Below are 22,446 nucleotides of genomic sequence, written 5' to 3'. Positions count from 1 at the left end.
AAATAAGATGGTAGACGTATAAGTAATTTGAACATAGAATTTCTATGTAAATGAGAGCATGGTCCTTTCTAGCGGTAGTTCTGCAGGTCATACAAACGTGATTTTAATGTATTAGACACATCCCGGCAACAGCAAAGTACAGACTGAGCAGTCAGTCACCTCGAATTTGGAATTGCACCAGGCTTTAGCAAAGGCTCACAGAGCAGCCCATGCCTGAGCAGGATTTTGAAGTGTGAGTGGAATTTTGCCATTTGAATACCGAGAAGCTTCTTCATTACAAACGCCACAGGATTGCTCGTGTTGACGCCTCCCAAGGTCAGCTTCCTTACTTGGACTTGGCATGTATTTAATATTTAACATGTCAGGGACACCAGAATGAATCAGACATGGCTCCTGCTCTCAGGGGGTGTCGGAGTGATAAGAACGCTGAACTTCAGCATCCTCAGTTTCTAATGTAGTCCCTGACCTTTTTTTGAGGGAAATCAATGTGTACAGGCATCTCAGAGTCTCCGAGTTTATTATTATAATGCTGTCACAGCTTTAACTGGGGCTGGAGGACTTGGGCATCGTAGCCCCAGCTCAGCGGGTCATCAGCTATTTCCTTAGTCTTTCTGGACCTCAGTTTCAGCATCTTGGAATGAGATAGTTGGACTAGATAACCCCCAGGTGTCTTTGGGGCTCTGGTTTTCCGAGTCCCCGTGGATGACACAGTCTCCTTTCTACCTACCTGCAGATTAAGGGGAAAATGTTAGTTTCTGAGTTACCGATCACACCTTCTCTGCTTATTAATTTGTCTACTTCCAGGCAATTTGTCGTGCATTTATAGGAAAGTCTTTGGTGCTCTAAATCCTTGGAAACCTTCCCTACCACCTGCCTTGGCACCGTGAAAATGTGAGGAAGGGGTTGGGCAGGACCAGACTGGGAGAAGTGGATCACTTTGTAGCTTTTCTCCCAGGGCAGCCTTCCATAGCTGTGGATTCCTTATTTAAGTTTAAGAGAATTTTCGAAGCATTAAATATATGTGTATTCGAAGAAAAGAACCATAGAACTTCCTAAGGATACAAGGTTCACATCGTCATTTGGGATTAAATTTGGCTACAAGTAAGAGAGAAGTAAAATTCTGTGTCACACAGCTGATCAGAGGGAGGCAGTCCCAGCTCTTTCTGGGTCTCGAAGTGGATTCTAGTTCTTTGCTCCGTCCTCAGTTGGGTGTGCTTTTTCCTCATGGTTTAAGATGGAGCTCTGGCCATCACATCCAGATTCCAAGTGGCGGGATGAGGGGAAGGAAGGAAAAGGGCCAGAGAGGCAGCTGTCTTTCAAAAAATGATTCTTAGAAACTGCTGTTAAGAGTCTACACTTGCTTTTACAGGTCATTGGTCAGAATGTAATCACATGACTGCACTTAGTTGCAAGGGAGGTTGGGAAATGTAGTCTTTATTCTGAGTGGTCACGTGCCCGGCTTGAAGGTCTATTTCTATGAAAGATGGAGAGAATGAAAATTGGTGGAAACTAGCGGTTTCTGCCCCAGCAAGTTTGTTAGATGATCAACGGCCTTGAAGCTGAACCACTTTCCTCTGGTTGGTGCAGACCCTTGAGGGTGACCCCCTTCTCTGTCTGCAGCTGTGCTGTGCCCGCCATCCCTGGTCTACAACCACTGTGAGCGCGGCTGCCCCCGCCAATGTGAGGGCAACTCGAGCTTCTGTGGGGACCATCCCTCAGAAGGCTGCTTCTGCCCCCTGCACCAAGTGCTGCTGGAAGGCAGCTGTGTCCCCGAGGAGGCCTGCACCCAGTGCGTCGGTGACGATGGGATCCGGCACCAGGTAGGAACCCTGGCCTCTCGCCCCCCCCGTGGGACCAGTAGGGGGAAGTGTTCACCCGTGATTGGCCCCTTCTAACCTTGGCTGCAGGGCTCTGCTCTCCGGGAGGGGTCCCCGAGGGATGGGAAGACGGTACGGCATAACGGCTTTGGAGTCAGACACATCTTGGTTCAAAACCCGGATCTGTCATGGGTTAGCTGTGTGAACAAACACCAGAGTGTAACAACACATTACTACCATTACTATATTTATCATTATATCCATTTTAATAGAATGCTGGGAACCCAGGAGGGGATGGGAAAAGAGTATTTTATATGGTGATGTCTACCATTATTAAGATATATTAGGTACCTAACATTGTACTAAGCATATATATTCATTATTTCAACGTCTTTCAAAGGTGTGTGTAGCAGGCAAGGTATTGACAGTTACCTGTGGTCAAGAGGTTTTAAAGAACACCGGCTAAGCAGGTTAGACAGGTTTCTTTATTGCAGGATTCTTTAGAGCTTTTGATATGCTAATGTACCTTGCAAGTTTTTGCTTCTCAGACTTATCAGACTATAGAAGTGTGTGTGTGTGTGTGTGTGTGTGTGTGTGTAGCATCCCCGCTCATAAATGCTCACAAAACACCTATGAGAAAACGAAGGCTTAGAGAGCTTGGTACCTTGCCCATGGATGCAGCTCGTAGGCGATGGGGTTGGGAGTTGGAGTTATTCTTTGAAGCTCTGTCTGATTCCAAAGAGCCTGCTCTTTTCGATACATGAAATTTCCCTTTTGCTAGGTCCCCTTTGGGCTGATTTTCTTGGAAGTCATTGAGTCATCAAGTCATCAGTTCTCTTAGCCTTTTAGGAATCATTATTTTGAAAGGCTGTTTATTTACCAAACTCCCTCATCTTGGACTCAGATGGCAGTCGTATCTCTTCAAAGTTGCCCATGTGTGTATTGTAGCACCTGGGGCGGTGTGTGTCTGTGGACCTGTGAGTGTGGGCAGTGGTCCTGCCTTTCAAACTGGAAGTGATACCACAGAGCCTGGTAGAGGGGGAGCACATTTGGCTTCTAGCAAAGGAGGATGTGTTCTATGACCATGGGCTGCACTCAAGACCTAACATCTCCATCATCGCCAAGGAAGACCTTCATCACTAAGTGGACCAGGTCAGGTGACTTAACACTGTATTTAATCAGAACTGGGAGAACACATGGTGAAGCTAGCTAACCAACTGGAGAATGACGAAAACAGTCATTCCAGGATTACACTATTCTGTCCCTGCCATCAGAAGCTAGGAAATGGACCATTTCATTTGATTCTCCCCAAAGCTCCATAGGGTAATTATTACATGTCCCTCTGAATGGGAAACTGAGGCTCAGATGACAAGAGGTGATTTAAAAAGACCCTATGCACTACACCAGGTCACCCTATAGTGTCCAAGCCCTGCCACTGGTCTCACGGGAACTGTGAGCTAAACTCTGAGCTGACTGGGTGTCCGTGTGAGCATGGCACCAATAAGGCGATTACCTGGATGGTCCCACTGGCTCTGTTCTGTTGCTGGGCTTTAGCCCAGTGGATCCCGTTTGTTCTCACAGTGTAACAAACCAGGAAAGAAGCCCAGTCGCGCTCTACTGCCATATTTCAGCTGGCCAAGTTAAGTAACTGGCGGTACCATAATGTTCCCCAAAGAGTTGACAAAACCTTACACGGCTCTCCCTGACGTGCACAGCTCCTGGGCTCCCGCTGGGCGCAGATGACATGTACCATTGCCCTGGGGTGCTGACACCCAGTGGTCATTTCAGGCTGGTTTTGCCGTTGGTGGCAAGGTGCTCTCAGAGGCAGTCAGAAATGGTCTCTGCCCCCTTCCTTGGCATCCTCGAGATCAGAAGGAAGCTCAGGTTTGCATTTCTGGCTCTCTGTGAGTCAGGTGTCTGCAGGGACCCGAGGGCGGGAGGCTTGTGAATTTTATCCTAGGGTCTCTGCCCCCTTCCCCCCTCCTCCTCTCTGACCCTTTTCCCTGCTCCCTGCCCCATTCAGTCCCACACATGGGAATATGCATCAGAGTTGTATGAAGAGGGCATCCAAATAGTGCAGTATTTTGACATAGATACAGTCTGATAAATACATTCTAAAATCAAGCGACATAAAGTTAGTTAATAAAAAACTAGGAAGGGAACACAGCCGTTTTTAGTTATTTCAGAAAATATAGTTTAAACGGATGAAGACAAATATCCAGCCAGTCCAGCTTTGACTTTCAAAGTAGAGAGGAAATAAAAATCTAATATGAAGAACATTTTCATTAAGTGTATTTTCTTGAAACTGAAAAATAAAGCCCAGAAAACTTTTCTTCGGGGAAATAATCCAAGGTAGAAATCTCTTGTGGTAATTTTGGAAGGGCAAACTATTTACCAGTTTCCATAGCTCTTGTTTATTTTGCAAAATGCACTCTGCCTTTGTAGCCGGCTCTAAAGGGATCTGGGGCCATGCATGAGCTGTCCCGCCTTGCCCACACCCCCACCGCTGTGCTGGGCAAGCGCTGCTTCAGCTCCACTGGGGATTGCCTGCATCACCCAGTCTGCTGAGCCTCATCTCCTCTCTGTTCTGTAGCGGCTCAGCACTGACATTTAATTTGCATCTTCCCTCAGATCCTGGGGGGGGTGGGCAGTGCCTGGTGACTTGCTTTGTACCTGTACCTGAGTACCTGCTTTGACCTTGGGCTCTGAAGACTTCAGTTTTCCCTTGCTGCATTCTCTGCAGGTCGTTCTCCTGTCATCTTTATTTAATCTTTAACTCCAGCCAGCTCGCTTACCTGTTCTGTTCAGGTAACAGTCCTGCACCAGGCCCTGGAACCTGGGGGCTGAGACAGGGCTGCCTGGAGTTGGCCTGTCCTGATGCAGGAGTGCCCTCTGCTGGCCGATTGGCTGCATAATGCGCCAGGGGTACTGCCGTAAGGCTGGCCGCGGGCGCTTTTAGAAGCTTAGCCTTTGCCAGACAGGGCTCTTTTTCAGGGCCATAGATTCTGTGACCTGCCTCATTAAAGCTTCCTGGGAAAATGGAAATCCCTGGAAGAGGACGTTTAACACCTGCTTTTGGTCATCTATTGTGATGTTGCCAAGGAGAGGTGGAAAGCTGTATAATTCGTTCTTGAATTTTAGATGTCTGGAGTTCATTTTTAAAAAGAGAAAAAAAGGGACTTCCCTGGTGGCTCAGTGTAAAAGACTCTGCGCTCCCAATGCAGGGGGTCCGGGTTCGATTCCTGATCAGGGAACTAGGTCCCACGTGCATGCTGCAACTAAGAGTTCGCGTGCCACAACTAAGGAGTCTGCATGCTGCAACTAAGACCCAGTGCAACCAAAAAAAAAAAAAAAAGAGAGAAAAGAAACCCCTAATATATAAATATATATCTCCGTTCTTATCTCATCACTTTTGTCGTTTAAACGTCTAAATATAAATCCCTTGATTTATGGTTTTCTTGGCATCACCATCCGTGTAAAAGAGCAGGAAAGAGGCAGAGCAGAGAGAGACCTGGGGAGATGTGTGAGTTCCCCCGCCTTCCTCCGCTATGCCCAGCCTCGCCTGTCCCTGTGCCCCTCCCTGGGTCTTCCCAGCCCCTTGGAGAAGCTGGAACAGTAGCCACTGCAGCCTCTGTTCTGTTTCCTGGTCCTCGTCACCCCCTCTCCACCCGCTCGCTGGCACCCGCTCAAGGCTTGTCCTTGTTGAACTTTCTTCCCTCTGAGGCGGGTCCTGCTTACAGGGCCTCAGGGCTGCACCCTGCCCGCCAGGTTAAGCACAGCCTCCTGCAGTGGCCACGTCCCCAAGGATGTGAGGCCTCTCTGGAGCCCACAGCCCTAGTGAACTCTTCTTTTGCACTCCTGGCACTCTTTTTTTATTTTAAAAATCACCTTTATGGAGAGTTCACAGACAGTAAACAGAGCCAAATATAAATGTACGATCTGATGAATTTTTTTGTGGTTTTTTTTTTTTGTGTGTGTGGTACGCGGGCCTCTCATTGCTGTGGCCTCACCCGTTGCGGAGCACAGGCTCCGGACGTGCGGGCCCAGCAGCCACGGCTCACGGGCCCTGCCACTCCGCGGCACGTGGGGTCTTCCCGGACCGGGGCACGAACCCGTGTCCCCTGCATCGGCAGGCAGACTCTCAACCACTGCACCACCAGGGAAGCCCACGATCTGATGAATTTTGACAAGTTCATTCATCTGTAAAAACCGTCATCACGATGAAGATAATGAAATTTCCATCACCTGCGAAAGTTCCCTGATGCCCCTGTTTAATACACCCCCAGTCCTCACCTCCATCCCTAGGCAACAACTGGCCTGCTTTCTGTCACTATAGATCCGTTTACATTTTCTGGAATTTTATGTAAATGGACTCATGCAGTATTACTCCTTCTTTGCTTGGCTTCTTTCGCTCAACGTAATACTCTCGAGATCCATCCACACTGTACGTTCCATAGTTTGTTTTCATGGCTGAGTAGTATTCCGTGGTGTGGATGCATCAAAATTGAGTGATCTCATTCACCTTTTCACGGGCAAGTCCTATTTCCTCGGCTTGACCGTCAGCCATTCGAGGGCTGGGACAGTGTACCCAGTACCTGGCACTCCCACAGCCCCTCAGCGGGCTGGCTGAGCCTGGCGGCTGTGGTTTGGAGAGAGAGCATGTGGTGTGCAGGGCCAGGATGCCGGGTCCAGACCCCGGCTGTGCCACCCGGTCGAGCTCCTGGTCTGTGCCCCACTCTCACTGGTCAGTGTAAGTAATGGTCATACTCACCCCCTAGGGTTTCTAGAAGGAACATACGATGAGGCATTGTAAAGCCTGTGGGGAAATATCTTGAACATGTTTAATGCTACTTATTACCGGGAGGCAGCAGAACACAGCGATAATAAGTGGATTCTGGGTCCAGATCCCATCTCTGCACTGCGACGGCGTGACCCCGAGCAAGTGCCTCCGCTTTCTCCTTGGACAAGTGGGGATAACTAAGAATGTCCCGGTCATGGGACTGCGGTGAGGATTAGATGAGTAGTTTACGTAAAGCCCTTAAACCGCGCCACGTGACACTTGCCGCTCAGATGTGGGCGGTTACATGGATGCAGCAGAAGGTGTCAAGGGAAGCATCCAAGGTTTAATCCCGCAGGAGGCCGGGCAGGCCGGGGGGGGGCTTTACCCGGAGATGTCCCATCTCTCTCCCTGTCCACGGCAGATGCTCATTGCGGACCATGGAAGCGGACGGAATAAGTAAGACCTTCTTGGCCTGGGGACTTTTTAGCGGCCTTTGAGCTGCCGGATGAGGATGCGTTTATTCAGGGGTGACTTCACTGGGATTTCCCTTGACGGCCGAGCCCAGAGGGACCCAGTCCTGGCTCTGCAGTCCCATCTGTGCTCTTCCCCGCCTCCTGCTTCTTGCACAGTCCTGGGAGGCAGGCTGGGGGGCCCTCCCCTCGCCTGGGAGGAGACCAGGCAGTGGCACGGAGGGTGAAGCCAACCGACGTAGGAGTTGGGGGGCTTCCTGACTCTGAAGCCCTTGTGCAGTGGGGATGCCTGCTGCCCTGGTGACCCTCACCTGGAAACTGCACCCTGGTCTGGAACATCACCACCAGTCCCAACAATGTGAGGGTTCTGAGAGTCCTGCTGTCCCCCCTTCAGCTCTTCCTGCCACATAGTCTTAAGTCCATTGCAGAAATGAGTGGCATCTTTCTCAAGCTGCAGCCCAGCTTCTCCTTTGGCCTGGGAAGTGGCTGGCGGGGTGACACAGGAGTCCTCATTTTCTCACCTTGCTTTGTTTTAGTGTCACCATCAGAAGGGCTGTGAGGAAAGCTCCATGTTTTCTGAGACCTGGGGCTTGCCCTTCCCCCGAGTGTACGAAGCAGTGTGGGTGCCCCAGGCACCCCAGGCCTCTCCAGCTGCCTCCTCCTCAGGGTCCTCAGCGTCTGTCAGCTTGTCTTGGTTCACCTGTGCAGCTCTGACCCAGGCGGGGCTCGGGCACTGGGTGTCCCCCCCAGGGAGACAGAGCCAGGGGTGGGGGGACCCAACTTCCATGAACTCCTGGTCCCTCTCTGAACCTCGTTCTCCCTCAGCTTCTGGAAACGTGGGTCCCAGACCACCAGCCCTGCCAGATCTGCACGTGCCTCAGCGGGCGGAAGATCAACTGCACGACACAGCCCTGCCCCACAGCCAGAGGTGAGGCCCCTCCCTAGGGCTCCCTCCAGGCCCCGAGGCCACCCTGTCTTCAGACCTGGTGGACCAGATCCACACGTGGATTCCCCACGCCAGCCCCACCCTCCTTGCCTCGCCGGGCTGGGCTCCCCTTTCTGCACGGGGGTAGAGCTCTCGGGGGCGGGTGTGTGTGTGTGTGTGTATGCGTGTGTGTGTGTGTGTGTGTGTGTGCCTGCCCTGCTGTCCCCTCCTTGGCCCTCAGCCTCGTTCTCCCGAGGGTGCGTCTGAGGGGACAGCAGGACACACTGGGAGACTCATTGGTCAGCGGGCCTGGCTGGTTCCCGCTGCCGAGGGTCTGCAGTGGGTACCGCCGTCTCTTTCTCTGACCTCTGCGGCCTCTTCTCCCCCAGCGCCTGCGTGCGGCCCGTGCGAGGTGGCCCGTCTCCGGCAGAGCACGCAGCAGTGCTGCCCCGAGTACGAGTGTGGTATGTGTCACCCGTGGCATTTCTCGGGGTCCAACCCCAGCCCCGCCCTGGGGAGAGGGGGCCAAGATGGTGGTGCTGAAGGGGCTCGTGGTCAGGAGCAGGGTGTGGATTTTCCAAAACCTGGAGAGAGCAGCCTCTGGAAAATAGGATTTGTCTCCTAGAAAGATTCTGCTGTGACTTATTAAATTAAGTTTTGAAAGCATTAAAAAAGAATGGGGTGCAATGTTCACAGCAACATTATTTGCAACAGCCAAGATATGTAAGCAACCTAAGCGACCATCAACAGATGAATGGATAGGGAGTTCCCTGGTGGTCCAGTGGTTAAGACTCCATGCTTCCATCGCGGGGGGCACAGGTTCAATCCCTTGTTGGGGAACTAAGATCCCGAGTGCCACGTGGCGTGGCCAAAAAATAGGAAAAAACCCCCACAAAACAGATGAATGGATAAAGAAGATGGGGTACATACATGCAATGGAATACTACTCAGGCATGAAAAGGAATAAGATTTTGCCGCTTGCAGCGACATGGATGGACTTGGAGGGTATTATGCTTAGTGAAAGAAGTCAGAGAAAGACAAATGCTGTATGATAGCGCTTATATGTGGAATCTAAAAATACAACAAACTGGTGAATATAACAAAAAAGAAACAGACTCACAGATGTAGAGAACAAACTAGTGGTTACCAGTGGGGAGAGGGAAGGGGGGAGGGGCAAGATAGGGGCAGGGGAGTAAGAGGTACAAACTACTGTGTATAAAATAAATAAGCTACCAGGGTATATTGTACAGCACAGGGACTATAGCCAATATTTTATAACAACTATAAATGGAGTATAACCTTTAAAAATTGTGAATCGCTGTGCTGTACACCTGAAACATGTAATATTGTTATCAACGGTACCCCAAAAATAAAAGAATGGGGTAATCACTGGTGGGGGAGGTGCAAGGGATTTACTGCAGAGCCAGTTATGCCAGAGTAACTGTAGAAAAGGCCACACATGGGCACCTTGACTTCAACACGTTATTTGTCAAAGGGTTTCATTATAGGCCTGCAACCTGCATCGTGAATAATGGGCTGAATAACGGTATAATTAAATGAATCCAGAGCTGATGGAATTCTGAGAAACACGGCAGGAAGTCTCTAGTGCTTTGTCCCCGTCCTGTCGCAGGCGTTTGTTAATTGTACAGAGGAAGACATAAAGCACAGGCTTGTGAAGTTTGAGGCGATGAAACCTTTGAGGGAGAGCAGATAGATCAAGACAGTCTGAGGATCTAAAAAAGAAATCATCTGAGACATTGCTTTAGGCTGATGAAGTTTATCAGGGATAAAGAGAAGCCTTATGTGGCGGGGCGGGAGTGAGGGGCGAATCTGACTGGAGAACAATTTAGTGAAAATAGGTCTTAAGATGTTAACAGTGGAGGGAACTGGGGGTCATTTAGTTCAAAGCCCTCATTTTGTGGACATTTTGAAGCTTCTCCAACGTGCCAGGCACTTTGCCTTCATTATTTCAAGACATCAATAGACCGACGCTGTGAGGTAGACTGCCCACCTTACAGAAGATGATCCTGAGGTCTAGAGGGTTCAAGTGATTGGCCGAGATCTGGAGTCCCTGCAGATGACAAGAGTAATCAACATGGCTTGTATCTATCTATCTGTCTATCTACCTTCCTATCTATCTGTCGTTCTATTATCTATCTACTATCTATCTATTATCTATCTATCTACCTATCATCTTTCTATCTATTATCTATCTACTGTCTGTTTATCTATCAATCGTCTATTTATCTATGTATCTATCATCTGTCTATCTATGTATCTATCATCTATCTGTCTATTATCTACCTATCTGTCTTCCTATCTGTCTACCAATCTATGTATCTGTATCTATCATCTATCTGTCTGTCTATCTATCATCGCCTCCCCCCGCCCCCTCCCTGTCCGTGTATCTCCATCTCTATCTCCATCTCTTCCCCTCTTTTCATCTTCCTGTATCTTTTCCTCTATCTCCATCTCTAGCTCTGCCTTCAATTTATCACCATCACATACGTGAAACAGTGAAGGTCTGCGTGAGTAGGAATGTAGGGTAGGGAGCCACTCACTAGCACAAGAGTAGCCTTGCTGAATTCTGAGTGCACATCTCTCTCTCTCTGGGCCCTCAGTGTGTGACCTGGTGAGCTGTGACCTGCCCCCGGTGCCTCACTGCGAAGGTGGCCTCCAGCCTACACTGACCAACCCCGGCGAGTGCAGACCCAACTTCACCTGCTGTAAGTTCTCCCTCTGTGGGTGAGGACGGGCGGTGCAGTCACTGTCCCCTGGTCTGGGAAGGCATCCTGTATTCTAGTGAGCTGAGTCTGGGCTTGGGGTGTGTCTAGAACAAAGGGGTCAGGGTCACACGTGGACTGAATGCCCTAAGACTCCTCCTAGCCGCAGGCTACGATGGGGAACGGGGTGTGGACACAGCTGCAGGCATCCCCCTTTTGGGCTTATTAGATGGCATTTGGACCTGAGATGAAGAAGCCTCCAGATCTAATCTTTATTTTCTCCCACCCTCCCATAAGCCATGGAGGGGAAGGAATGTACCCTTGGTTTGTTCAAATCACTGGATCTTATTCCCAAATAAATTTATAGACTTTTCTTCCTCTGTATGTTTATGTATTTAATTTCTAAATACTACAATTTAAGCATAGGGTTGGACTAAAGACAGCTTCTGGACATGTCAAGAAGCTGAATTCTGTATTTAGTTACTAAGAATACCCACTTTAAGTCACTACCCGTTTCTCATCCTGTTGATTGAGAATCTCACTCGAGTTCTGAGATGAAAACCCTCGAGTGCGGGAGAGCACAGTGTATCTGCAGAAAGCTGGGAACAGGCAAAGGCATGGGATGGGATTTGGCAGTGATAAAAGGGCATTGTGGATTTGACAAGATTGCTGTCATTTTTCATTCATCATTGTTGGAGGACCTAAAACTGTAGGTCATTTATTATTCCAGGTACTGAGGTTGGGGATAGGATCTCATAAGCTACCAGCTTATAAAAATGCTAACCAGTACCTATGTGCCCAGGGCTCGCTGGGTCTTAGAGATTCTACACCAGTCATCTCTGAGTATCTGCAGCTGGAGGGACCCCACCCCTTCCAGATGTGCCCGGGAAGGTGGTGGAGCCTAGCAGCCTTAGCTTCTCCATTGAAATAGCTTCATATTTCTCCTTTGGGTTAGTTTTCTTATTTTTCTGCAGACTAACCACTTTTTGGTATGATTGACTATCCCTCAGCTCCTGAGCTGGGCCCCCGTGTGTTTCTGACTTAATATTCTGGGGCTAGAGTTCCCTGGGACCTTATATCGTAGCTGAATGCTTAGGAACCCAGGCTGAGTGCAGGGCTCAGTGTGGCAGGACCGGGGCATCACCTCGTGCTGCCCCTCAGCCTGCAGGAAGGAGGAATGCCCAAGGGGGTCCCCGCCCTCCTGTGCCCCGCACCGGACGCCGGTCCTTCAGAAGACCCAGTGCTGTGATGAGTATAAGTGTGTTTGCAACTGTACCAGCTCGGCGGTGACCTGCCCACTGGGGTACCTGGCCTCCACCGTCACCAATGACTGCGGCTGCACCACCACCACCTGCCTCCCTGATAAGGTAGGGGCTGCTCAGCTCCAGCTGGGACAATGGCCAGATACATGGTGCTGTGGAAGCCTTGCCTTCCTGCCCACACGAGTGCTGTGTGGCCCAGTGAAGGGGCATCAGCATTCCATCTCAGCCTAAATCTAATTAGCTCAGGCGGTACTTACAGAGACGCTACCACGTTCTGAGCATGGCTGGGTGCCATAGATGATTCGAAACGCATGAATGACTCTAAAACCTAAATTGTAAAACGATGCACTCCCAGAAATCTCACCTCTACCCTCACTTTCCCTACCTCGCTCCTTCTCTCCCTTCATAATTTATCATTTTCATTGGTGTACCCATCTATCTTTCTTTTTGAAAATATAAGCACATTTTATAAATTTATATTGCTTCCTATTTCTCCCCAGAAGGGTAGCGTATTATAAATTCTGTTTTGAATGTGTATTTTTTCATCTAACAGTTTATAGTAGAATTATCCTCTGTCCGTATATGGAGATCTGCCTTACACCTTTTCACAGCTTAGTAACCTACGGCAAGGATGCATCTTGGTTCAGTCATATGGACTCACAGTTGAGTGGCTTCAGCCTTTTGCTGTTACTAGTGATGCTGCAACAGCCTTGTGCATCTGTCATTTTGTATTTTTGCCAGAGTGTCTTTTGGGATAGATTCCTAGAAGTGGGATTCTGGGCAGTAACACTTTTTAGGGGGGCTTCTTAATCCAAGAACCAGGGGTCTCATTCGCTGAGTTCATTGTACAAAAGCGGGAAGACTGAGCAGGTATAGGAAAATGGTTTAAAAATGTGCACCGTTACTATGTGAATAAACGTGGAGACCTGTTTGTAGCTTCAGAGGACACACTTGGGGTAATTTAAAACCTGCCTCTAAGCCTCATGATCCAAGAGTTTCTTTAGTACCTCATTACTAGAAAATAAAGTCTGAGCGTTGTATATCACGTGCATCCCAGGCTTTACGATTCTAATCATAACCAACCGTTGGGATCTCATGTCCCACATTCCTTCCATAGCCTACAGTTCTTCCAGACAGGATCCCTTGTCTCTCAAACACATCTCACGCTCTGTCTTCTCTTGATACATTCCTTGTCATTGGTGGGCATCAAGGGAACACTCCTTCATAACCCCTGCCCACCCTTCCCTCACCTTCAGCCACTCCTGATGGGACAGAGGGCTATACGTGGGTGGGTTCCAAGTTCAAGGACATTACTGGGTCTGAGAATGAGGGTGCAGCTTTCCGTGTGACCCAGGAAGGAGTTAAATGCAGTTAAGGCAGCAGTGATAGTGGGTCAAGGCGGCCAGTGTGTTACATCCCCACTTGAGGGCCTCGAAGGACTCAAAAGGAGCCACTCCCAGGGTGAACCTTCCTAAGGCAGGTGGGCAGGGGAGGGAAGAGGGCAAACTCTACTATGTAAGCATCCCTTCGCGTGGGCAGAGACTATGTTGCTTTCATTTATTGCTGTAGTCTCAGCACCTAGAGTAGCTTCCAACACGCCGTAGATGCTTACTCACCTCTTGTTTAGATGAAGTGAGTCACTTCACTCTTGGAAACCTTGTGTCTACAGGTGTGTGTCCACCAAGGCACCATCTACCCCGTGGGCCAGTTCTGGGAGGAGGGCTGTGACGTGTGCACCTGCACGGACCTGGAGGATGCCGTGATGGGCCTGCGTGTGGCCCAGTGCTCTCAGAAGCCCTGTGGAGACAGCTGCCGGCCGGTAAGGGGGAGGAATAGGGTAGGGAAGTAGGGGAGGGGACCCCAGGAATAGGCAAGAAAGCCCCTTTAGGAACCTCTGGTTCAAGGCCAGAGGGGAGGGGCAAGGAGGGGAGTGGGGCTGGGTGAAGGAAAGGAGCATGAGGAAAGGATTGCTGTGTCATCCTTCTGTGATCAGTCCTTGGCTGACAGTCATGTCTGCTGTGCGGTCTTGAGTCCACAGGGCTGGGGAGTTGGTCTAAGCAGAGATGTGGATTAATTGCCTAGAAAACAGGGCTTGATTTTTCCCCCTATCTCTTCCCTTTTCAGACATCTCCTTAGCCTACACCTAGTACAGACATAGGTCCTGAATTTTCTGAGATGGTCCCCGTGTCAGTGTACTGTAGTGTTTCTACACAGGTTGGTGAGTTTTCAGGCCAGGTTTATCATTTGAGGTACAGAAGTTGAGCCATGTTTATAATTTGAGGTATAATTTGGGGGTTTGAAACCCCCAGTCCAGTTTTTAATTCTTCTTGCAGAGCCCTGCCCCTAAGGCTCCTGTGTGCCTGGGGAGCTTTATTCTTGCACATTGAAGACTGAGCAGACTCTAGAAAAAGGGAACCACAGTCCGCGGGCGTATTGTGGGTTCAATTCTGTTTGCTGGTTTAACGCTATTATTGTTAGCACAAGTTCATGTGCCTGATGCGCCGTGAGGCCAAATGCAAATGTCGGAGTTTGGAGCAGAGAAAGGTTTATTGCGGGGCCATGCAAGGGGACGGGTGGCTCGTGCTCTAAAAAGCCCCTGAGCTCCCAGAAGCCTTTCAGCAAAGCCCTTTTAAAAGCCAGGTGAGGGAGCCGGGGGTAGGGGGGGGGCGGCGGTGGGTGTCGCAGGGTCTGTGATCAGCTCGTGCACAGTTCTCTGATTGGCTGATGGTGAGGTGACAGGGCGGTGTCACAGGGGTTAACATGATCAGTCCTTGGGCTCCAGGAGGCCTGGGGCTACGTTCTTAGGTCACCCAGTAGTTAACATCTTCCGTTGGTGGGGGGTTTTCACATCTGCAAAACAACTCAGGAAACGTGCATCAAATACTGTTACGTAGGTCCTTCAGAGAGGAGCTGAAGCAGAGGGTACGGGGGAGGCCTGTCCCAGGAAGGCTCCGTAGGGTCCTGCCGGTCACATTACTATTAGCACTGCGTCACTATCAGTAGAAAATAAGATAAAAGAAGAGGAGGCAGCACAGGCAGGTGCGTGCGTCTAGTGGTTGCTTTCGTAGCCGCGGTGCAGAGCAGCCTCTTGATGCTTCTTTTCGGAGGAAGCGTGTGTGGTTTGGTGACGGAGGGGAGGGCCTGGGAGTGAATCCAGAGATGGGGGAGTCTGTTCAGTTCATCTGCGCTCTACCTGCCTGGCTCGTGCTGAGGAGGAGCAGGGCTGCCGGCCCCCTTGGGAGAGGATGGTGCTGTGGTTCCAGGTGTGCCTTTGGGGAACACTAGGCTTTGGAAACCCATCGGTCTCCATCTCCTCCCACAGGCCATGGGAGGCAGTGGAAATAACTTGCTATCAAGTAAAGAGAGTGGTGTTTAGAGGTGGTTTTTATAAAATGGGCCCCCAATATGTTTTGTGTTTTGGTAGGGAGTCTTGATTGCAAAGAATGGAATCCACTCAAGCTAGCTAAAATAAAAAGAGGGGGAGGGACTTCCCTGGTGGTGCAGTGGTTGAGAATCCACCTGCCAACGCAGGGGACACGGGTTTGAGCCCTGGTCCGGGAAGATCCCACATGCCGCGGAGCAACTAAGCCCGCGCGCCACAACTACGGAAGCCTGCGCGCCACAACTACTGAAGCCCACGCGCCTAGAGCCCGTGCTCCGCAACAAGAGAAGCCACCGCAATGAGAAGCCCGCGCACCGCAACGAAGAGTAGCCCCGCTCACCGCAACTAGAGAAAGCCCGCGCACAGCAACGAAGACCCAACGCAGCCAAAAATAAATAAATAAATTTAAAAATAAATAAAAAGGGGATTTATAGGAAAGACAGGGATCACTCAGAAACGAAGTGCAGGGCATGCAGGTGGGTCCCGTGGTTGTACCACTTTTCTCTCCGTTTGTCCCGTGAGCCCCTGTCTCCGCTTCTCTCTGCCCATCCGTCCGGTTCCCCACTGTGGGCCTGGGAGGACATTTCGCTTTCTCAGAAGCTTCATTTGCACGTGGCTTTATGGAACCTGGCTTCAATTCAGTGTGGCTTTTCAGGTCCAGGGTTCGCCCTGTCCAATCAGACCTGTTCAATCTGTGTTGCTCCAGAGATGAACTTCTCAAGAAGAAAATGGATGGGCTCAGCTCGGCCCGTGGACCCTGGGTCCTCTGTGCAGTCCCCACTCTGGTCCATCAATGCAGGGCACGGGGTGTGAACCTGGCTGTCTAAGGGCCAAGGCGCTGGAGGCGGCTTCAGGAAGTTGGTGGGTCCCGAGGTCAGAAATGAGTGCAGGGGGCACCACGTCCAGAACTGTCGACGGGATGATGGCTCTAGGGTGGCGGAGTGGCCTGTCTTAGAGACAGAATGTTCACACCTTCTGGGAGGAGAAGGAAGCATTGAGGTTTAGTTACAGCTGAGGGGAGGCTGGACTTTGGTCTGTATTGTGTGTTGAAGTGGGAGCTTTAGTGAATGGCCTCAGGCTTCATTCTTCGTAGAGGAGAGTATCAGCTCTGGTCAGACTCCAGAGGCATTTAGGCTCACTTACCTGAATTCATTTGCTGTCCAGGCTGTGACAAAAAAAAAAAAAAAAAAAAGAAAAAAGAACACTACCACCATCACCCTCTGATTCTTCCTTTATAAGCCACTGTCTGCAGAAATACGCTTTCCCCTACCATCTCCATAATTAATCCTCTACGCCTCACATCAGAAACGTGATGTGAGATAAGCAAAGGGCGTTGCTGGTGTCCCAAAGAATTTCATAGGTGTACTATGGCCTTGCTTCCGGGTTGACAGCAAGAGGAATTCCTGCTCTTTTGTATAAACCTCAGAGGAGTTTCTCTTTGAAGGCTTATGACCCTTAGACCCCAGAGTCAGACTAAATTGTAGCTTCAGGGACTGTGTTCTGAGCGACTGAATGCAATCCATTATGTTTTAGTCATCCTCGTGATACCCCTCCAGAAGGAAGAAGAGGCAGGGCTGTTCTTCCCATTGGCCACTACGCTGAGGCTCGTCTGAAGCCAGCAGACACATGCGTGTCCTGACTCGCAGGCCGGGGCCCCTGCTGCTAGGCTGGTACAGCTGGCCGCACAGGTGTTGTAAGGGCCAGGACGACCCGGCCAAGAGACAGGGGCCAGCGCCCCAGGCCTCCACCTCCGTCTCAGCTGTGGCAATTGTGCTCTTAAATCAGTGAGGAACTTATTTTCCAGTGGCATCTGTTTCCAGCTTGGGTGGATATCAGACCTACTCAGTTCCACTCTTAATGGGGAAACCAGTGAAAACAGGATAAAGAAGAGGGTAGGGAGAAAGGGTCTGAGATGTCTCTTTTGGACAGATATAAGCTAGAGGGTTTGGAGGAGTACGGGAAAAGAAACAGAGATGAAAATACAGGATGAGCCCTGGTTGTGCAGGAGGAAACTGTGGAGGGGAATCTTGCAAAGTCGGCAGCCCCAGAACCTGGGGGCGTGGCTGGGAGCACCTGAGCACAAGAAGCAGGTAGGGCTGTGGGAACCAGGCATCCAGCCTGGGTCACCCATAACCCGCAGTGTATTTGCCCGTGGTGGAGGCAGCAGAAAACATAGAGTATGCACAAATCCAGACCACTCAGCACCCCGAGGGGGGTGCCCAAGAGTGACTCTAGATCCCTAAGGCATCGATGTCTCTGTTCTAGGCTCCCTCGTGTCTGTTTCTTTTGTGCCATTTTGTGTATCCTGCCTTGTAGCGGAGGGCGTGTCGAGTGTATCATCCTAATTTGTTGGCGCCTCCAAAGCACTTACTACATCATAGGTGCACGATAACTAACTAGCTCTCCGCTGATCAAGGACTGAGGGCAGTTCATCGGGCACCGCTGTGACGCAGGTCGGGGTGTAAGTAGGTCCCATGGAGATGCTACAAAGTTGAGCCAGGTCTCTGGGGTCCTCGTGTTCCCCCGGGAGAGGCACCACCTGGGATGATACCGAGTGTTGAGTGCATCCTCTGGCTGGGCCCTGCTTGTGAGCGCTCTTGGGGAGCAGAGCGGGTGTGGTACCTACCCCCATCCCGAACGGCTGCGGCTGCAGTTCACCCTTCTCTCCGAGATGCTGCAGGCCCGGGTTCTTGTCCCTCGGCCCCTGGGACAGCCTCACGTGTCATCGTTTTGTCTGTTCTTTGTACGTCGCTTCAGAGTTTTCATTGGAGGGTTTCAATCCAAGTTCCCGATGCTTTGGCCAGATTGGAGGACCTCCAAGAGGGGGGATAGGCTGGCAGACTTCAGACTTGCAGGATGCTGGCCTCCCTGGCAGGCTTTCTGGGGAAAGTGGGTCTCGTCTCACTGTGCCCCATAAACTACTAGGTAAATGTCAAGTGACGACCTGGGGAAGCCCAGCTCTGCACATCGCTGAGAGGTCCTGGGGTCAAGGCACTCATGTTGTATAGGTAATTAGCCCTGTTAGGGCAGAGCCGGGAATCCAGGCTTCTGGAATGTTCTCCCCCAGTCAGTGAGGGACCCTAGATTTGGGCTGTGATGAACATCAGGGCAGCCGGCTGCTTCTGAGTGAACTCTGAGCATCTTTTTTTTTTTGGCGGTACGCAGGCCTCTCACTGTTGTGGCCTTTCCCGTCGCGGAGCACAGGCTCTGGACGCGCAGGCTCAGCGGCCATGGCTCATGGGCCCAGCTGCTCCACGGCATGTGGGATCTTCCCAGACCGGGGCACGAACCCGTGTCCCCGGCATCGGCGGGCGGGCTCGCAACCACTGCGCCACCAGGGAAGCCCCTCTGAGCATCTTTAATACTCCCATGGACTGGCTCTTCTTAAGTGGAAGTTTGCAGAGGGCAGGGTTGTGTCTCTTCGGCTGGTGTAAGACCCCTAGTGACTCAGTGGGTGATGCTTCCTGACCACTTAGCATGATCGAGGGGCTGGTGGAGGGCAGAGATGAAAACATCCGGTCCAGCTGTCCCTCTGCAAGCCCCAGGGCTCCGTACACCTGCCGAGTGGACCAGAACACCTGTCTGTCCTGACGTCCACCCCTTGTGTGCTTTCAGGGCTTCACTTACGTCCTCCACGAAGGCGAGTGCTGTGGAACGTGCCTGCCATCTGCCTGCGAGGTGGTGACCGGCTCCCCTCGGGGAGACTCCCAGTCCTACTGGAAGAGTGTAGGTCTGGGCCAGGGCGGGTAGGAAGGAGGGCAGGGGCCTCACCAGCCTGGTCGTCCATCTGGGGTCCGGTGCTGCCCTTGGTTCCGTCCGTAAAGTAGAAGCTCATTCCCTGCCTTTTGCTTTCCCCACAGAGAGTTTAATGCGGCTGTTGGTTTATCCAGATGTCAGCTGGGATCACCTTGCTCCCGGGGAACTAGTTAAAGTTGCCCCAGTCTTCCCATTGTGTGGATTTGGGGAGAAGCCCAGTTCCCTCCCTCTGAGTTCTGTGAACGCCTGAGGGTGGGGGTCGTGTTCTCCTGTTTAACCTGTGAAGCTGAGGACCTGCTTCCCCCGATGGGTGGTGCAGGGCCGTGTCGTGGGCCTGGCACCCTGCCACACCGGCCCAGGCGGCATCCTCTGACCTTTTCACTGGTTTCTGTTGGAGAAATATGTAACCCAGAGAAGCAAACTACATTTCTGTTCCCAGGGCCCCTGAGCCCCCTTCTGCAGCTCTGGCTGTAGCCCCTGGGCGTGTTGGCAGCCCCCGTCTCCCCACCCTTGTCTTCTCCTGCCCAGCCCCCCACCCCCAGATCCCCTCCCCTGACACAGAGCAGGGTCGCTTCTCCTTCGTGGCCCAGAGGCTCTCACTTTGACTCTGGGCTCATAAAGCCGTTTTCTGAAGTACAGAGGATCCCTCCCCGGGAGTCAGTCGTAGCCCACATGCTAGGATGCTACCAGTCCTTTAAGTCTGTTGGATAAGGATGAAGTGGAAGGGTGCTAAGCCCTGGAATCCTCAGGACGTGGATGCTGGGAGGGGGTCCTAGGGACCTTCCCCTTCTGAGTCCTCCAGCGAGACCGAAACACACTCTGTTTAGAAGGAGGGCAAAGGGTTACCTGTCCTGCCCTGAACGTGCTCACCTGCTCACCTCCTACCCCGGCCCACCAGTCTCCTCCTCCTTGGTGGTGACAGACTGCGTTTCCCACAAGGGTTCCCACCTCCCTCTTCTAATTCTGGTTACCTGTGGATTTCCCTGCTGTGTCCCTCCTTTCCATGCTTTTAACCTCTTTGTTCCCCATCCCATCCTGGGATCAGGCTGGCTTTGCACCTCCTCCCCAGGGCCAGAGGCTACTCCATCCTGGTTGGGGCTGACAGCTGGTCCCTTTTTTTTTTTTGCGGTACGCGGGCCTCTCACTGTTGTGGCCTCTCCCGTTGTGGAGCACAGGCTCCGGACACGCAGGCTCAGCGGCCACGGCTCACGGGCCCAGCCGCTCCGCGGCATGTGGGATCTTCCGGGACCGGGGCACGAACCCGCGTCCCCTGCATCGGCAGGCAGACTCTCAACCACTGCGCCACCAGGGAAGCCCAGCTGGTCCCTTTGAGGCTCAGCATCCTCTTCACCGCTCCACCCTCCTGCCTCTGGTCTCTCATCTGCCTCCAGGGCTCCCTCAGCCCTGACCCGCATCAGTGTTCACAAAAGAGTTTCCCTTCCCAATTCAAGTCTCCATCTTACCTACAAGACTTGCGGGTCGGCAGTGGCTCTGGGGGCCCCAGCAGGTGTGGGTAGAGACAGGTCCTCCTGATGCGCCCAAAGCTTGGCGGGTAAATGATCCGAGTGGGGTGTGGCCCGCAGCGGGAAGCTTTGGTCAGGGTGAGTCAGAAGCGGGTCAGGAGAGAGGCTGCAGTGTGTGGTACTTTCTGCTTCTCTTCTGGAAAGAGAAGAAAGGCAACAGGGGCCAAGAGACGTTGCTGGGCCTGGAGTGGGCAGGCCAGGTGCCCCCGCTTGCGTGGGGAGCTGGACCACACAGACCGTGCTCACGGTCACGTGTTGTCCGGGCAGAACCTCCGCAGGGACTTTCTGAACCATGTTCTGGACACTCAGTGGTCCTTGACTGTGGTGCCCTTGGGGACAGGCCGCCTGTGTGCAGCCTGGGAACTCAAGACAGATTTCTGAGCCGAGGGTCAGACACCGGCATCCTCAGCTCTTACCTGGGACAGGCCACCCGTGTGCAGCCTGGGAGCTCAGGACAGATTTCAGAGCCGAGGGTCAGACACCAGCATCCCCGGCTCTTACCTGGGACAGGCCACCCGTGTGCAGCCTGGGAGCTCAGGGCAGATTACAGGGCCGAGGGTCAGACACCGGCATCCCCGGCTCTTACCGGCTCCCTGTACCAGAGGGAAGCAGCACGAGGTTGGGTGCTGGGCTGAGTTTCCCTCCACATCTCCCCTCCACTGTCTCCCCATGCAGCCGTTCCTGGACACTCAGCTCCCAGCTGAGCCAAGGGTGGAGGGAGCATCCTTAGGTGTCCCCAGGTGCTTCCTCCAGTGGTTCAAGACTCTGTCTTGGGAGCACATGGGGCTCTGAGCTAGGATCTTGGTCAGGGTGACTCTGACCCAGACTCACTGAAGGACCTGGATGAGCTGTCCCTCCCTCTATGCGCCTCACCCTGTGGGCAGGGCTTAGCCGTTGAGCCGGGCTCACTTCCAGGACCCACACCAGCTCCTGAGGGGGCCGCCCACTCCCAGCGGGACCTTGGCCCCCTGACCAACTTGGGTGCTCCGACCACAGGTTGGCTCTCACTGGGCCTCTCCCGAGGACCCCTGCCTCATCTACGAGTGTGTCCGAGTCAAGGAGGAGGTCTTCGTGCAACAGAGGAATGTCTCCTGCCCCCAACTGGACGTCCCCACCTGCCCCTCGGGCTTCCAGCTGAGCTGTCAGACCTCGGGCTGTTGCCCCACCTGTCACTGCGGTAAGATGTGCCACCAAGCCCGCCTTCAAGCCTCTCTTTCCTCTAAGGCTCCCGAATCCTTGCCTTTTGAGCAGCTCAGGGAAATGGGGAGGATCAAATCTCTCCATCCGTTGCTAACACTTTGGGGAGAAAGCAAATAAGATGAGGGAAATGGGACAATTTCCTGAGGGTCGTCACTGTGTCAGCGCTGGTTTTGTACCTTGTCTCATGTCATCCTTATGACAATCCCATGAGGTGGGTACCATTATACCTCCCTTTGCTCTTGTGAGTTAGTGAGTGGTAGAACTGGGCTTGGACCCAGGCTTCTCTAATTCTAGAGACTTCTTCTCAATCATTCGGCTGGAAAAGGTATTCCAACTGCCCATCCCCTAACCCCACCAACCAACCAACCAACCACATCAACAAACAAACCAATCAACCAACCAACCAGTCAACCAACTAACCAACAAACCACACAATCAACCAACCAACCAACCAAATAAACAAACCAACCAAGCAACCAACTAACCCACCCACCCACCAACCAACCAACCAGCCAAACAACCAACAGCAACAGCAAACAGCTCTCGCCACCCCGTCCTGAGCTCTGTGTGTGATTTTATCTCGGGACTTAAAGTTTCCAGAGTAGAAT

General features: G+C 52.0%; 1 protein-coding gene across 1 annotated transcript in view; it reads left to right on the top strand.

Moving 5' to 3' along the window:
- Positions 1 to 22,446, top strand: part of VWF (von Willebrand factor) — a 135,936-nt gene that overhangs the window by 100,614 nt on the left and 12,876 nt on the right. Inside the window, exons 37-44 of the mRNA XM_022577360.3 lie at positions 1,621 to 1,820; positions 7,893 to 7,995; positions 8,382 to 8,456; positions 10,614 to 10,718; positions 11,877 to 12,082; positions 13,647 to 13,796; positions 18,975 to 19,085; positions 21,635 to 21,815. Of these exons, the coding sequence (XP_022433068.2) occupies positions 1,621 to 1,820; positions 7,893 to 7,995; positions 8,382 to 8,456; positions 10,614 to 10,718; positions 11,877 to 12,082; positions 13,647 to 13,796; positions 18,975 to 19,085; positions 21,635 to 21,815 (1,131 nt within the window). The remainder of the gene's footprint in view (positions 1 to 1,620; positions 1,821 to 7,892; positions 7,996 to 8,381; positions 8,457 to 10,613; positions 10,719 to 11,876; positions 12,083 to 13,646; positions 13,797 to 18,974; positions 19,086 to 21,634; positions 21,816 to 22,446) is intronic.

This window comes from Delphinapterus leucas, chromosome 11, assembly GCF_059928025.1.
Source record: "Delphinapterus leucas isolate spDelLeu-1000000601 "Yukka" chromosome 11, BTC_Dleu_Yukka2, whole genome shotgun sequence".
Classification (NCBI taxonomy): Eukaryota; Metazoa; Chordata; class Mammalia; order Artiodactyla; family Monodontidae; genus Delphinapterus; species Delphinapterus leucas.
Note: the sequence above shows the minus strand (reverse complement) of the source record. Positions and strands in the feature narration are given on the sequence as shown.